General features: G+C 40.6%; 1 protein-coding gene across 3 annotated transcripts in view; it reads right to left on the bottom strand.

Annotated features, from left to right (window-relative positions):
* Positions 1–17711, bottom strand: part of LOC127653196 (protein shisa-6-like) — an 88823-nt gene that overhangs the window by 44653 nt on the left and 26459 nt on the right. For all 3 annotated transcript variants that reach the window (XM_052139787.1, XM_052139789.1, XM_052139788.1), the window contains exon 5: positions 16384–16452. In XM_052139787.1, the coding sequence (XP_051995747.1) occupies positions 16384–16452 (69 nt within the window). The remainder of the gene's footprint in view (positions 1–16383; positions 16453–17711) is intronic.

Below are 17711 nucleotides of genomic sequence, written 5' to 3'. Positions count from 1 at the left end.
AATTAATCGACCAATATTTGGCCATTTCGTGCGTTCGCTTGACCGATTATCAGTCGATGTAAGTAAGTGTTAACTTTCCCCTTTGTCAGTTCCAAAAGTTACCAATGGATTTGTCAAAACACTTTCTGTTTTTAAGATGTTTTCTTTATGAGTTTATGCAAATTAGAGTAAATATTGAGCTTGTTTCATTTTACAAATCTGGTTTGATGTTGTAAAACTGTATTATGTATATCAGCATTTATTTTGGCTATTGGCCATCCTGCTTTCTAGATATCAGTATTGGCATCATCCACTGAAAAACCTGTATCGTTCGACCCCTATTTGGAGAAATAAAAATAGACACAAATGAGCAAATTATTGGCATACACTAAGGCATAGAGCTATAAAATGCATGCGGATAGCATAGCTCAGATCATTTCATTTTCTCCCCAATGTGGAACGCCCATTTCCCAATGCGCTCTAAGTCCTCGTGGTGGCGTAGTGACTCGCCTCAATCTGGGTGGCAGAGGACGAATCTCAGTTGCATCCGCGTCTGAGACCGTCAATCCGTGCATCTTATCACGTGGCTTGTTGAGCATGTTACCGTGGAAACGTAGTGCGTGTGGAGGCTTCACTCTATTCTCCACAGCATCCACGAACAACTCACCACACGCCCCACCGAGAGCGTGAACCACATTATAGCGACCACAAGGAGGTTACCTCATGTGACTCTACCCTCCCTAGCAACCAGGCCAATTTGGTTGCTTAGGAGACCTGGCTGGATTCACTCAGTGCGCCCTGGATTCGAACTGTGACTCCAGGGGTGATGGTCAGTGTCTTTACTCGCTGAGCCGCCCAGGCCCCCAGATCATTTGGCTTTAAAGAATATGATGAGACTTGTTTGAGTTTATATTGAGACTTTTGATTGCCGACTTCGATACAGTTTGAGACATGGTTGAGAGCTCTTCTGAAACTCTAGAGGAAACACATGTGAGATAATTGGGGTCTTTTCTCAGGTGAAACATCTGAGAAGCAGGAGACTTCCACAAAAGTCTCCATTTGACCAACGTTACCTCATTTCTGTCAAGGGGAGAACATTTAATATTAAAGAATTGAAATATATATATATATATTTGTACTCTGGTTGTTTAATCTCATTGTTGGGTAGCAGAAACAATTGAGAACATTCATTTGTGATTTGTTTTTGTTCCTAAAAGTTTTCCTCCCCTAGATTTTCCAAATCTCTAAACTGAATCTCTTAGGTTTGGGACTTTATCAGTGTGTGGTGAACAGGTTTTAGTCCTGAAGGCATTCGGGTCGGGGGATCTGATCCTGCCGTTGCTCTCAATATCACCTGCTAGTCTCAGATCCATCTGCCAGGATGTTTCCATAGAAACCCATCTTAGTAAATAGTGCTTTAGTACATAGTGGCCTGGAACAGGTGCTGATCTGATGGGCATCATATCTGCACACTGATACCTTCCCCCTCTGAACTAAGACTGCAGAGATACCGTATAATACAGGAAGTATTATAGTAGAGAGGGAACAGGATGTCCCGTGCTTGCTTCCTGATTATTTGAGCTGGCAAAGTTGTTTTACAGCTGTTATAGGGGGTTTTATGGGGTTCTTAGCATGTTGCCTTTTGGCTCTTAACGGAAATGTTCCTCAAGCAACGTTTTCCTGTACACCAACGTAATGGCGCCTTTTCAACATAGTCTTATGACAAATTATAATAAATGGTACAAAACGTAAGGTATCCTACATCTTCACTACTTCAGAAGTGAAGAGTTCATTCTAGCAGTCTGGGAACTTGTAAACGTGAATTTATTTCCTAATGGACTGAGAGAAACCTGTCTATCCTGAGACCTTGGAAGCACGTGAAACCAGCCAATCAGATTTAACACGAAACACCTGAAGATCATAAACAAAGGCCAGAGTTAGAGACAAAAAATGAAAGCAAAACATGAAAGCAAAAGAACTACCAAAACCCTTACAGATTGTTACCAGACAAGCCTGTGTGATTAGATACCGGATACAACTGATCATCTTTCTGCCAGTCACCTTCATTCTTTATACTCTGCAAAAACACCCTGTCCTTCTCGCCTTAAAGGACTGAGTCTTCAATGTTTAGTATTTCATTTGCATAGATGAATATAAAAATCTGAAACTAGATGAACTCTGAAGTTCAACTCTTGTCTTTCTCTTGACAGGGGAAGATCTACACTTGATCTCAGCATGTGTCTGTAATGTGGGACAGATGATTGTGCTATAGGAACGGAGGAGGAACCCTCAGTGTGGATTTTGTGAAGATCATTATCTCTGGTGTCACGGCAGTGCAGTGCAATTACAGGCTGTTTGTATTGTGGATGAGCATGCTGAAGATCTCTCATTATCATCATCCTCATCAGGAGACAAGAGGACAGAAGATGACAATCTCAAACCTTTTTGTCTTTAAGTCTATAGCGCTGTATTAGATGACTCTTTTGGGAGCTATAGGAGCGGAAGAGTGTATGTGTCATTGTTTTGTTGGTGATTCATTTCCTTTCCTCTTGTTCTTTTCTTTTCTTTCCTTACTTTTTGTTTCTTTCATTCCTTCCTTTTCCTTTCCTCTTGTTGATTATTTCCTTTCCTCTTCTTCTTTCCTTTCATTTAATTTCTTCTATTTATTTCCTACATTTAAATCCTTGCATTTAATTTCCATTCCATTTAATTTCATTTCCTTTCATTCATTGATTAATTTCCATTCCTCTTATTCTTAATTTCCTTTCCTCTTATTTATTTCCTACATTCAATTCCTCTAATTTAATTTCACTTCCATTCCATTCTTTTCCTTTCCTTTTCATTCCATTCCATTCCATTCTATTCCTTTCCTTTTCATTCTGTTTCCTTGCCTTTCCATTCCATTCTTTTCCTTTCCTTTCCTTTCCATTCCATTCCATTCCATTCTTTTCCATTCCATTCCTTTCCTTTCCATTCCTTTCTTTTCCATTCCATTCCATTCTTTTCCTTTCCACTCCATTCCATTCCACTCCATTCCTTTCCATTCCATTCTTTTCCTTTCCACTCCATTCCATTCCACTCCATTCCTTTCCATTCCATTCTTTTCCTTTCCATTCCATTCCACTCCATTCTTTTCCTTTCCTTTCTATTCCATTAGATTTTTTTCCTTTCCTTTCCATTCCATTGTTTTCTTTTCCTTTCCTTTCCATTCCATTCCATTCCTTTCCATTCCATTATTTTCCTTTCCTTTCCATTCAATTTCATTCTTTTCCTTTCCATTCCATTCCATTATTTTCCTTTCCTTTCCATTCCATTTCATTCTTTTCCTTTCCTTTCCTTTCCTTTCCATTCAATTTCATTCTTTTCCTTTCCATTCCATTCCATTTCATTCTTTTCCTTTCCTTTCCTTTCCTTTCCATTCCATTATTTTCCTTTCCTTTCCATTCCATTCCATTATTTTCCTTTCCTTTCCTTTCCATTCCATTTCATTCCTTTCCATTCGATTCCATTATTTTCCTTTCCTTTCCATTCCATTATTTTCCTTTCCTTTCCATTCCATTCCATTCCATTATTTTCCTCTCCTTTCCATTCCATTCCATTCCATTCCATTCCATTCCATTATTTTCCTCTCCTTTCCATTCCATTCCATTCCATTCCATTCCATTCTATTCCTTTCCTTTCCTTTCCTTTCCATTCCATTCCTCTTTTTTCATTTCCTCTTATTTATTTCCTGCATTTAATTTCCATTCTATTCATTTCCTTTCCTCTCTTTTAATTTGGTAAAAGAGTGCTTTTAGTACTCCTCTCAGGCCTTTTTCTGTTTGTGACCCTGGTACTGTTAGTTGAGGAAGGACCCAAATCTTTCAGAATTCCACCTAATTTAATTTAATCTAACCTAATATAAGAACAATCCATTTATTGAAAATCCTCCCAAAAGCTATAGAGTCCTGTTCTGCCAGGTTTGAAAAGTTATTTTCTTGGTTTGAAGAGCAGTCTGCATTTGGAAGTTAGTACAGGAAACTGCTTGTTATGCGGGACCATTGAGGTTTGGTGGAAGCACATTTACTATTGACTATGCGTGTGTGTGTGTGTGTGTGTGTCTCTCTGTTTCTGCTGCTGGTTTTCGAAGATAACCACTAGTCTAAAATCGTAAAACAATCTATGAAACTATGAGTCTATGAAACTATCAAATCTATAAAATGTTTAAAATGATTAAGCTGATTAGAGCTTGCTACTTCTAAAATAAAATATACAAATCCACACAGATTTATAGATAATAAGGTGAGTGAAACTAAGAGGGCAGACTCTCAAAACACCCTTTAGACGGCCAAGGTTTAGTTTAGCGCTCTCCATCAGAAATGTTCACTTCATGCATCATTCATGGAATCTTTATTAATGAGCATATGGAGCATAGTAAAGTGATGCAGCAAGAGAGTGTGATGCACTCCTCTTTTTTTAAAACAGACAAAATAAGCAAATTTGAAATGAGTGTATGAGTGCACCCAGTATTAAAAACGAAACCACTGACCTGTTTGACTTTGAAACAAAATATCTTATATGTACAATCACCGATCCCTTCTCTAATTTGTTTTGTGTGTTATTCTGGGTACAGTATAAATACCAGCACTGCATTTGTAAACACTGCAAAGACATTTCTAGGAAATGCTCATATTCATTCCTCTAAAACGTTGATGTAATAAAGACAGATCAATAGAATGCCATGCATATTCCTCCGCCCCTGCACATCTCAGAATGTCCTTAGCCTTAATGTTACAATGTTGCTTTATAGAGCATATGGTGATGATGTCATAGAGGTGCACTGTCAGTCAGCCTGTCCTTGACCTGAACTCCTCAAGAAAGTTCTCCTATCGATCTAACCTCTTAACTGAAAAAGTGCTGCTACACGACAAAGTCAATTTATACTGACAGTACGAAGGACCTACACCCTATAGAACTGCACTCTCAAGCCATATGGACTGCGCCTCTGAGAAGATAAATCATAGTACAAAGCCAGAGTTTGGATTGAGGCACTTATAGTAGCAAGTAAAGTAGATATCTAGTAGAGAGAGAGAGAGAGAGAATATAAATATGAGAATTTGGATTGCATGCTCCGTGAGTTTATTTTTCAGTCCATATTGCAACATGCTCTCAGGAGGCGGAGCTTGCACTCATACGGGAATGAAGGATGGATGGAAGGAACAATAGAAAGAGAAGAGGAAGGAAGAAACAATGGAAGAAAGAAAGAAAGAAAAAATGTAAAGATGAGGGGAAAGTAAAGACATGAAAGAAGCAAACAGTGCAGCCTGCAGGGGGCGCTTTATCTGTTTTCTGCAATGCTTTCATCGCCCCAGTGCAGAAATGAGGACACAGGGCAGATAAAACTTGCTGTCTTTTGGACGTCATTTCAGACTGAGCTCCCTCTGCGGTCATTAAACAGGTCATCCTCCATGAGAGCTACCTCAAATGACCAGAACACATTTTCCAATATTACCGTTTCAATCATGGCTTCCACACCTGACACTATATAAGCAACCCCCTTTAAACAGGGGGGTTGACTGATGGAGACTGATCTGAATGTAAAGCACACAAGCACACAAGCTGTACTGTTGCTATGGACTTCTGTTTGTGAACGTCTATTGACGAGAGGTAAAAATGTGCACTCTTGCAATCAGATTGCAAACATTAGTGGCTACTACAAAATTTGAGTTTGCACCCTGGTGTTCACTTCACATTACATGCCACAATCTTAGTTTTGTGTAGAAATTTGCTATAAAATATTTGCAGCTTGGGACATTTCTGACAAATGTATATATGCATTTGCAGTAAATAATTTTCGCCATGTAAAAATATGGGCTGGATATTAGAAATTGGTCTTATTTGAATGTCTATGTTCCAGTCTCTATTTTCAAGCACAGTCTTTTGGGCCATTTCCTTTCAAAACCAAATATGCATGTACAAATGTGCAAATATAATATAACTTTAAAAACCCACTAAAAATAACCGTGCAAAAAACAAACAAGAGGTAAGCAAAATGGAAGAGAAAATGAAAATATTAAGACACAGGAGTGTGATTATGTGTCTGAGTTGGAGCAATACTCTGTTATGAATGTTTGTCTTCCCCAAACAATGCACACACACACACACACACACACACACACACACACACACACACACACACACACACACACACACACACACACACACACACACACCACCCACTGCTGCCCATTACAATACAATCACAGTGTGAAAGAACTGACCAGAACACACATAACACAACAGAGGCAGCCTCAGGGGCATTTGCAGCAAACAAATTCTAGAACAAATATACAACAGAACACAGGTGTCCCGAATTTAAGTTATTTTAAGCTTGATACGGTGTCTAATATAAATCACAGATGCTTAAATGGCACATTCTCCGTCAAGCAAATTCTTACATCAAAAAAAAAAAGCATTTGAACAAAAAGTGCAGACGGATGCAAATACGGATTTGGTGTGAATGCCCCTTAATATTTGTGGCGGCATGTGTATTTGTTGTGTGCTTTCAATCAAAGCCAACTGTGGCAATACTAGTTATAAAATGTGATTCTTATTGAAGTCTACTCTATTGGTATTCGGTTCTTGTTGGGGTCATGCCTACCAATGGATGAGGATCTGCTTTTATGGTGGAAAGAAAATGCGAAGCGGTACAAGAAACTCTGAAGCTTACCATGTGTGTTAAATATCTGAACACGGACAGAGCACATTTTATAAAAAGCCAACTTTCACCACTTGTTTTTCTGAATAATAATACATACTCGACTCATCCCTAATTGCCATTTGTCTCAAATGCTCCTTGGGAGGGCATTTACACGGTCCGATATGTCTAAATAGCCCATAAGAACTTTTTATCCAGTTCTAACAGTTCACTTTTCTCCCAGAGAAGGTATTGTCTGAATACATTTGAAAAGTTGTATAAGCCACAGATAAAGTATATATTGCTGTCCCTCAAAGGCATTTATTAGCCAACTTAATCAATAAACCTATCCAATCAACACTAGCACCTGGACTGCTGCTGTTGTGGCCCGGTGATATATTTCCTCTCAAAACATCTTCAATGTAGCGTACAACACCCTAACCCCCTGAGAGACCGCACGAAAGCCCTCCAGGAGAGTAAATCAGAGGACATGATAATCAGACTCTCTGTCTGATAGAGACCCTCTTGATCTAGCTGCCGTGTCATTTAGACGGATGGTTCGGATTGGTACAGGTGATTACTGCCTGACATCTCTCTGGCATCCTGTCAAATAAATCTCGATATGTGGTCTCTACCTGCCCCACCCACCCCTTAAATCACCATGGCAATGAAGAGACTGGCAGGCGGAGCTACTCGCTGGTCAAGCCCTGCAAAAAGACAGACCTGGAGTCTCACATTTGAAGTACTGCTGGTCTGCATATAAGGGTGGCTGTGGCTCAGGTGGTAGAGCGGGTCGGCTGCTAATCACTGGGTTGGCGATTCCCGGTTCGATTCCCGGCCTACATGACTCTGCATGCCGAAGTGTCCTTGGGCAAGACACTGAACCCCAAGTTGCTCCCAATGGCAGACTAGCACCTTGCATGACAGCTCTGCCGCCATTGGTGTATGAATGGGTGAATGGGTGAATGAGACGCAGTGTAAAGCGCTTTGTAACCTCTAAGGTTTTTTAAACAAAAGAAACCATTCAAAAGTGCTTTAAATTATGTATGCTGTACCCAAGATCCAATTGTAAATAAACATTTCCTCTAAAAATGTTATAGTTGTGGCTAGTGATGTCAAAAATACTGGTACTTCGGTAGCAAGTCGGTTCCGAACAACGTCTCAATTCGGTCTCACTGACAGACAGCTGTTTACAAATTGCCCACACACTCGTTTGAGCGCGTGTTCACCACAAAACTCCACATTTTATGAGCATCGCACGCTGTGATTATGTAGTAGATGACAGAAGAGATCACCCATTCAATGTGATGCATGCAGTGATTGCATACTATATATTTATATACAGTTGAAGTCAAAAGTTTACACACAACTCCAATACTTAGACTTTGATGTCCTTAAGCCATTTTGCCACAACTTTGGAGGTGTGTTTGGGGTCATTGTCCATTTGGAAGACCCATTTGTGACCAAGCTTTTACTCGCTGGCTGATGTCTTGAGATCTTGCTTCAATATATCCACATACATTTCCTTCCTCATGATGTCATCTATTTAGTGAAGTGCATGATGCTGATGCTGCACCCCCACAACATGATGCTGCACCCCCATGCTTCACGGTTGAGATGGTGTTCTTCGGCTTGCAAGCCACACCCTTTTTCCTCCAAACATAACGATGGTCATTATGGCCAAACATTTCAATGTTTGTTTCATCAGACCAGAGGACATTTCTCCAAAAGTAAGATCTTTGTCCCCATGTGCACTTGCAAACTGTAGTCTGGCTTTATGGTGGTTTTGGAGCAGTGGCTTCTTCCTTGCTGAGCAGCCTTTCAGTTTATGTCGATATAGGACTTGTTTTACTGTGGATCTAGATACTCGTCCACCTGTTTCCTCCAGCATCTTCACAAGGTCCTTTGCTGTTGTTCTGGGATTGATTTGCACTTTTCTCATCAAACTACGTTCATCTCTAGGAGACAGAATGCGTCTCCTTCCAGAGCGGTCTGATGGTAAGTGGTCCCATGGTGTTTATACTTGTGCACTATTGTTTGTATAGATGAACGTGGCACCTTCAGGCATTTTGAAATTGCTCCCAAGGATGAACCAGACTTGTGGAGGTCCACAGTTTTTTTTTCTGAGGTCTTGGCTGATTTCTTTTGATTTTCCCATGATGTCAAGCAAAGAGACACTGAGTTTGAAGGTAGGCCTTAAAATACATCCACAGGTACACCTTCAATTCAGTTCACCTCCTATCAGAAGCTAACTGGTTAAAGGCTTGACATAATTTTATGGATTTTTCCAAGCTGCTTAAAGGCACAGTTCATAGTGCATGTAAACTTCTGACCCACTAGAATTGTGATAGTCAATTAAAAGTGACACAATCGGTCTGTAAACAATTGTTGGAAATGCACAAAGTAGATGTCCTAAACAACTTGCCAAAACTATAGTTTGCTAATATGAAATCTGTGGAGTGGTTAAAAAATAAGTTTTAATTACTTAAAACCTAAGCGCATGTAATCTTTTATTTATTTGCAGCATTTTTTACTTCAATTATCATACTGGGTCATTTAACCCTCTTATCTGGAAGTATGAAACTATCGACAAAAACACAGAACCAGAAATGCCTTCACATTAAAATAACATTTTGATTCAAAATAAAAGCTTGACACGTGCGACAAAAATGTATTACTATTGTTTAGTAAAAATTAATGTTATTATTATTATTATTAATAATAATAATTTTTATGATGAAACTGAATTAAACTTTGAAACATAGAATTCAGAAAAAATCAAACTTGAAACAATGCTTATTTAATTGCGAAACACTCAAAGGAAACATGCCATTGTTTTAATTTAGTATTTACATTGAAATGTAACATTCTAATAGGCTAAAGGAGTGTGTTCAATAGCATATTAACTATTTATTTTCTGTGGTATTGGTTTCATGACTCCACTAGTTGTGTCTATACGACACACTATGCATTCTCATTAGCACAACTGACGCTAAATTTGTAAGGCATTTGATTTAATTATCAATTTTGAACATTAAATGTGTTTTTAAAGAATCTCTTTTAAACATACATGAAACATCAGTATAATATTAATTTAAAAATATTAATCATCATCAACATCAAATTAATAGTTTTACATTTTTCCATCGTTTTTTAATTTGATTACCTTATTCGCAGTGTTTCATGGGATTGTAGTTCATTCCCTCATAAAAGACGGTAAGTACACAGTGATGCACCTTTGTCTTTCTGTCTGGTTTTCAAATTTTGCTTCAATTCAAAGTTTGTAATGTTGTGATTCATCTCGGAGCTGGTTGGTTTGATTTGAACTCTTTTGTGAAGGATTCTATAAAATCCCAATGGAAAAATTAACTGAGAAAATATTTCCGGCTCCAAGTTGGCAGAAAAAGTTGGCGGGTACTGTTGCGCTCTATACTTTATTAGAATCAAATGCATTTAGAATCAACACTGCTCTTCTTTTTTAATCTGGGATTGCTTTTTCAGCCAAATATACACGTGATTCTGCCTTTGAATATGGCCAAAATGAGGCATCTTAAAAGGCAGCATTATTTTGCAACCTACTCTTTGGAACAGCCTTAAAGCCTTAACTGGTGTGGTGGTGGCGTAGTGGGCTAAAGCACATAACTTGTAATCAGAAGGTTGCTGGTTCGATCCCCACAGCCACCACCGTTGTGTCCTTGAGCAAGGCACTTAACTCAATAAAAGCATCTGCCAAATGCATAAATGTAATGTATTGTAATGTCACGAGTGCATGTGATGCCATGCTGTATACCTAGAAGGCCCAGTGTGTTTTGATTGCTTTGTGAATGACCTTGAAAATAAAGAGTCTGCCAAGAAAACATCCACATGTATGTATATATATATATATATATATATACTAAAGATTTTTCAGTTGTCAGCTGATATTTGCTGTGCACAGAAAACACTCTCTATAGCACTACTGGTGTGTTGTTGCGATGTATCAATAACAGTCGATAACAATAGTGCCACTGGCTGTGGTCGTCTGATATTATATTGAAATACAAGGTGGCGTATATTACAGTGTGCAAACTTAGACTCCTTAACTCAGTTGTTTTGTGCATGTTATGTGTTATAAAACTATACATGATCTATTTTACAGGACCAAAGTCTTCGTTGAATAAAACTAGCAAACATTAGCACTGTCAGGTTTTTGGAGTTTAGTGTTATAGTGTGTGTGTTAAGTGTTGTAGCGAGTGTTGACTCTGTGGATGATTGATGTGGAAGGTATTACAGGGTTAGTCAAGGTTATACGAATCAACACAAACCCTGTCAGTCACAATGCCGTATCTGTCTGCAGTTGACCGTGACAGACAGCTGTTTACGTCTGATGGTTAAGTGGATCTGACCGCACCTTGGCACTGATCTCCAGAATGCCAGACTCTGTTTGGACGTCATAACAGATGTGAAACATCAACTAATGCTGCAGATATTACCCTTCTGCTCATGGGACAGATGGAAATCTGCTGTGATCGTATCCAGGGTTTTTATGGATGGGCGAAACGCATCGAGTGGAGAAATGAAAATATGGCACACAGCTGTAAAACATATTCTATTAACTCTGATAGGGCTAATGGGACTCCTTTGGGCTGCGAGGAATGTTTGAATACTTTAATGGTGTAGATATCCTGTAGATATCAGAACACTGATCAGGATATTGCTAAAGTAATAATGCAATGTTTAGTCTGAAAGTGTGCATATTTAGAGAAATATTGGTGGATTCTCATTTGTTTAACATTTCTTCAGAAAGAATTGTCATTCATGTCCATTTTGCACTAAATGAAGCATTCTGAAGCGCTAAAGCACAATAATACTCTATTCCTGATGCAAAAGCTATACATGGTCATACTATGCACCTTTGCGATACATTTCATGAAAAGAATCTGCATTGAGATCATATAAAAGATCTCTATTTTCTCTCGCTCTCTCTCTTACTCTCTCTATCACTCTCTCTCTCTTTCTCACTCTCGCTCTCTCTCTCTCTCTCTCAATTACATTTTTTTCAATTTTAAAGTACTTTATTGGCATGATTGTGTTTACATACAATATTGCCAAAGCATTAATACACAAAACAGATAATGACAAGACAAATAATAATGATAAGATAAAATAAGGTGCCAGGTAATAAATCAAATAAAATAAAAACTATAATGACAATATACACTATACAATATAAAATAAAATAAGCATTTAAAAGGACATTATGAACAGAAGAGAATAAAAGTACTGTGAATGAAGTACATTAAGGCAGTGATTTGTTTCTGAGGGTGTGCAGCTCAAAAATGAATTTAGCTGCAACTGATGCATGATGGTCCTCCCCCAGTAACACCAGCATCTAATCTGATCTCCCCCAGTAACACCAGCATCTGATCTGATCTCCCCCAGTAACACCAGCATCTGATCTGATCTCCTCCAGTAACACCAGCATCTGATCTGATCTCCCCCAGTAACACCAGCATCTGATCTGATCTCCCCAGTAACACCAGCATCTGATCTGATCTCCCCAGTAACACCAGCATCTGATCTGATCTCCTCCAGTAACACCAGCATCTGATCTGATCTCCCCAGTAACACCAGCATCTGATCTGATCTCCCCAGTAACACCAGCATCTGATCTGATCTCCCCAGTAACACCAGCATCTGATCTGATCTCCCCAGTAACATCTGCATCTGATCTGATCTCCTCCAGTAACACCAGCATCTGATCTGATCTCCCCAGTAACACCAGCATCTGATCTGATCTCCCCAGTAACACCAGCATCTGATCTGATCTCCCCAGTAACACCAGCATCTGATCTGATCTTCCCCAGTAACACCAGCATCTGATCTGATCTCCCCAGTAACACCTGCATCTGATCTGATCTCCTCCAGTAACACCAGCATCTGATCTGATCTCCCCAGTAACACCAGCATCTGATCTGATCTCCCCAGTAACACCAGCATCTGATCTGATCTCCCCCAGTAACACCTGCATCTGATCTGATCTCCTCCAGTAACACCAGCATCTGATCTGATCTCCCCCAGTAACACCAGCATCTGATCTGATCTCCCCAGTAACACCTTCATCTGATCTGATCTCCTCCAGTAACACCAGCATCTGATCTGATCTCCCCCAGTAACTCCAGCATCTGATCTGATCTCCCCCAGTAACACCAGCATCTGATCTGATCTCCCCCAGTAACTCCAGCATCTGATCTCCCCCAGTAACACCAGCATCTGATCTGATCTCCCCCAGTAACTCCAGCATCTGATCTGATCTCCCCCAGTAACTCCAGCATCTGATCTCCCCCAGTAACACCAGCATCTGATCTGATCTCCCCCACTAACACCAGCATCTGAGCTCATCTCCCCCAGTAACACCAGCATCTGAGCTCATCTCCCCCAGTAACACCAGCATCTGATCTGATCTCCTCCAGTAACTCCAGCATCTGAGCTCATCTCCCCCAGTAACACCAGCATCTGATCTGATCTCCCCCAGTAACACCAGCATCTGATCTGTTTCTGCTGAACTGGAAAACTGTGGCATGAGGTTTGAGAGTTTGTGGAGGTATTTCTCTCTCACCTTTGTAAATTTCTCACAGTGAAGGAGAAAGTCTCTGTCTCGACCTCACCCGTGTCTCAGTGAGCACAGACTCGTTAATGGGTTTGTGAGTTTCAGAGCCAGCTGACAAAGGGGACTGGTTTTAGGCTTCGGCTCTTGGGTTTTAAGGGCTTCGTGTTGCAGTGTGTTTGGGGAACTTGAATTTAGGTGTGTCCAAAATTTGAGGGATCGTTTTTCAATATGTATAATAAGGGGGTATCTGCCTAGTTGGGCCCGGCATGCATTAGTAGGTGTTCTTCTCTGAACTCTTCGAATGTTTCTACAGAATTCTGTATGCAGGGATTCTATGGGGTGTTTGTCCCATCTCCAGTAATCTGCCAGACAGAGTGGACCCCTAACCTCACATCCGTACAGAGCAATAGGCATTATAATACTATCAAAGATCTGATACCAGATTGTTACAGGAATGTCAACTTGGGTAAATTTGCCCTTAATAGCATAGAATGCTCTTCTAGCTTTCTCTTTTAGTGCATTCACTGCCAGACCAAAACCCCCTGCAGCACTGATGTTTAGAGCGATGTAGTCGTAGTGTCGGGTGTGTTCTATTGCAGTGTTCCCCAGAGTGAATGTGTATCTGGTGTCCTGTACTCTGGCTTTTTTCTGGAAAATCATAATTGTAGTTTTTTTCAGATTGACTGTCAGGGCCCAGTTCTGACAGTTGTTCTCCAGCAGGTCCAGGTGCTGCTGTAGCCCTTGTGCAGTAGCTGACAGCAGCACCAGATCATCTGCATAGAGAAGAAATGTAACTTCAGAATGATTTAGAGTAAGACCGGGTGTTGCAGATTGTTCCAGTAGCACTGCTAACTCATTAATGTAAATGTTGAACAGAGTTGGACTCAAACTGCAGCCCTGTCTCACTCCTCACCCTTGAGTGAAAAATTCTGTTCTTTTATTGCCAATTTTAACTGCGTACCTGTTGTCTGAATACATAGATTTGATAGTGTTGTACGTTTTACCCCCAATGCCGAATTGTAGAATTGTATAATATAGACTATCATGACAAATGGAATCTAATGCTTTTTTTAAATCAACAAAGCATGCATAAATTTTGCCTTTTTTGATGAACGTGCTGGTTATCGTGTGTAGCCTGTGAATGTGGTCGGTGGTGCGGTGGTTTGGTAGGATTCCAATCTGACTCTTACTCAAGACATTGTGCTTGTTAAGGAAGGCCTGTATCTGGGTGTTCAGGATACAACAGAAAGTCTTCCCCAGATTGCTGCTCACACAAATGCCTCGGTAGTTATTGGGGTCGAATTTGTCTCATATAATAATTATCTTATATAATGGGTGAATTAAGCCCATACTCCAGGTGTCAGGAAAATAGCCAGACTGCATATCCAGATTGAAGAGATTTAACAAGGCCTCCTGAATTACCTCTCTCTCTCTCTCACTCGCTTGCACAGTCACACACGATCCTTTCTACCTCAATAACCGAACCCGTAACAGTGGCTTGGGCTGTTTCTATACATGATGCTTAAACAGTGAAACCTGAAAACTCATCGCTAAAATCCTTTTCGCAGTGGAGAGAGAGCTTGCGCGCTCATGGTTACCAGATTGTGCAAATAAAGCATGGCACTGGCAGAATATTTACAAACTGTGCATATAGATCTGAACCTATATAGCTTGGCTAATGGCCGTTATTTAAAGTCTGTTATTTATTAATATACAACAGTTAGTTCCAGTCCTAAAATATTTAAGATTTTAACCAGTAGGTGGTGACAAAATACAATTTTTGTGTGTTATGAGCGAGTTGAACAGACAGATATTTGAGTCAGTGCTGCCAGTCAGCGAGCGGTTTCTTTGAAGTCATTGGCAATTGCCTCTCACTCAGTGATCGCTCGGATTACTACTAGACTACAACTGGGAAATACAGCTTCAGCATTAAGGCTTATCACAGCTGAGAGACACAACAGACGAAGTAATCACACATACTCAAGGTGCTTACCTAGCGCGTGACAGACGCAGGTAATAGCACACGCTCAAACGCTCTTGCTTTATCTCTCTCTCGCACGCACACACACGCACATCCTTTTTTTTCTTCCAATAACTTGTTAGAAACAGCCCAAGCCATCATTTTGCCATTTCTTTCAACAAGGGGGATGGCACCCCCCGCATCCCCCTTCAATTCAAGCCCTGGCTATATGTTTATATTACGTGATCTGAGAGGTTTCTTGTGTGTTGTTATGTAGTTGCTAAGGTGCTATGTGGTGGCTAGGATGTTTTGGGTGGTTGTCAGGGCATTGCTATGTGATTATAGGATGATCGGAGAGGTTTGTAATGTGTTGCTTTGGGGTTGCAAAGATGTTCCAAGCAGTTTATAGCACATAACACACAATGTCAAAGTCAAACAAGCCCACTCCCAAATCTCGAAGATATGGCTTGGGTCCCTCCTATAGGATTATTTTGCCAATTTTATCACCCACCAGGCAAAAATACATTGTACATTTTTTTAATTCCTAACTACTAACTGCTTAACTTAGCAAACACCAATAATAATGTTAGTGTAAGGTATGCTGTATAATTAAAACTCTAATTAGTGTGAGTCAATCAAATAATCCCAAGTTTTAGACAAAGAAACATTTGAGAAATGTTGTTCTAGAATTATATGCTACACTTGTTAAAAGGATCGTCATGGTAACGGAGAGGAGAACTCTACAACAACAGTCATTAATAACCCAGAGATACTGTACCGGGAAAAAAACGACTTGAGATAAATGAACAACGAACTCATTTCTGCCGGTAGAGCAAAGGAAGTAAATCAAAAAGTTAATTTATATGAGCGTGAACGAGTACATTAACATGCAAATTGTGAGACTTAAAAATCAATTAGCTTAACTATCTAGATCAAAATGAAATTACAAAACACTCTGCATTTATTACGTGGATAAAAATTGTAATTAAATGTATTCAACCATTTAAATATGTGGAAAAAACTAAAAACATACACAAATATACAAATATGCAAATGCATTAGCCTCACATGTTAATGCTAAACAGAATCATTGTGACCTGTAAGCATGATCCTGTTCCCAGGAAAGCAGGACATGTGTGTTGTGTTTTAAGTGTGTACTGAAGCATGCACTGTACATACTGTAAGATAACGGCATGTCCAGGTCACCCTGCCACGACAACTGCCCGAGATCATCTACAGAGTGCTGTGCTGCAGAAACACATTAGAGCAAATAGTCATTGCATTAGATAACAAACCATCAAATGCTGCTATATTTCTGCAATGACTTTTAATCAACATTCAATGTTTTTAAAGTGAGCAACGTGATACTCTACAGTATGCACTGATGAGCTAAAACATTATGACCACCTGCCTAATATGTTGTTGGTCCTATGCATGCTGCCAAAACAGCGCCAAGGTGCCAAGGCATGGACTCAACAAGACCCCTGAAGGTGTCCTGTGGCATCTGGCACCAAGACATCAGCAGCAGATCCTTCAAGTCCTGTAAGTTGTGAGGTGGAGCCCCCATGGATCGGACTTGTTGGTCCAGCACATCCCACAGATGCTCAATCGGACTGAGATTTGGGGAATTTGGAGGCCAGGGCGACACCTTGAACTCTTCATCATGTTCCTCAAACCATTCCTGAACAATGTGTGCAGTGTGGCAGGACACATTATCCTGCTGAAAGAGGGCACTGCCATCAGGGAATACCATTGCCATGAAGGGGTGTACCTGGTCTGCAACTATGTTTAGGTAGGTGGCACGTGTCAAATTAACATCCACATGAATGGCCGGACCCAGAACATTGCCCAGAGCATCACACTCCCTCCACCGCCTAGCCGTCTTCCCACAGTGCATCCTGGTGCCATCACTTCCCCAGGTAACGGCGCACATGTACACGGCCGTCCACGTGATGTAAAAGAAAGCAGGACACATTGGACCAGGCGACCAATGTGCCCATTTGTAGGCGCTTTTGATGGTGGACAGGGGTCATCATGGGCACTCTGACCGGTCTGCGGCTACGCAGCCCCATACACAGGAAGCTGTGATGCACTGTGCGTTTTGACACATTCGTCCTGTAACCATCATTCAAATTTCCTGTGACTTGTGCCACAGTAGACCTTCTGTCAGTTCGGACCAGACGGGATAGCCTTCGTTGCCCTTGTGCATCGTTGAGCATTGGGCGCCCAACACACTGTCGCCAGTTTGTGGTTTGTCCCTCCTCGGACCACTGTCGGTAGGTACTCGCCACTGCTGACCGGGAGCATCCCACAAGCCGTTTCAGAGATGCTCTGACCCCAGTCGTCTGGCCATAACAGTTTGGTCCTTGTCAAAGTCGCTCAGGTCTTTACTCCTGCCCATTTCTCCTGCATTCAACACGTCGACTACGAGAACTGATTGTTCGCTTACCATCTAATCGGCCCAGACCATGACATGTGTCCTTGTTAGGAGATGATCAATGTTATTC

The sequence above is a fragment of the Xyrauchen texanus genome, chromosome 12 (assembly GCF_025860055.1).
Source record: "Xyrauchen texanus isolate HMW12.3.18 chromosome 12, RBS_HiC_50CHRs, whole genome shotgun sequence".
Lineage (NCBI taxonomy): Eukaryota > Metazoa > Chordata > Actinopteri > Cypriniformes > Catostomidae > Xyrauchen > Xyrauchen texanus.
This window is presented reverse-complemented; position numbering and strand designations above follow the sequence as displayed.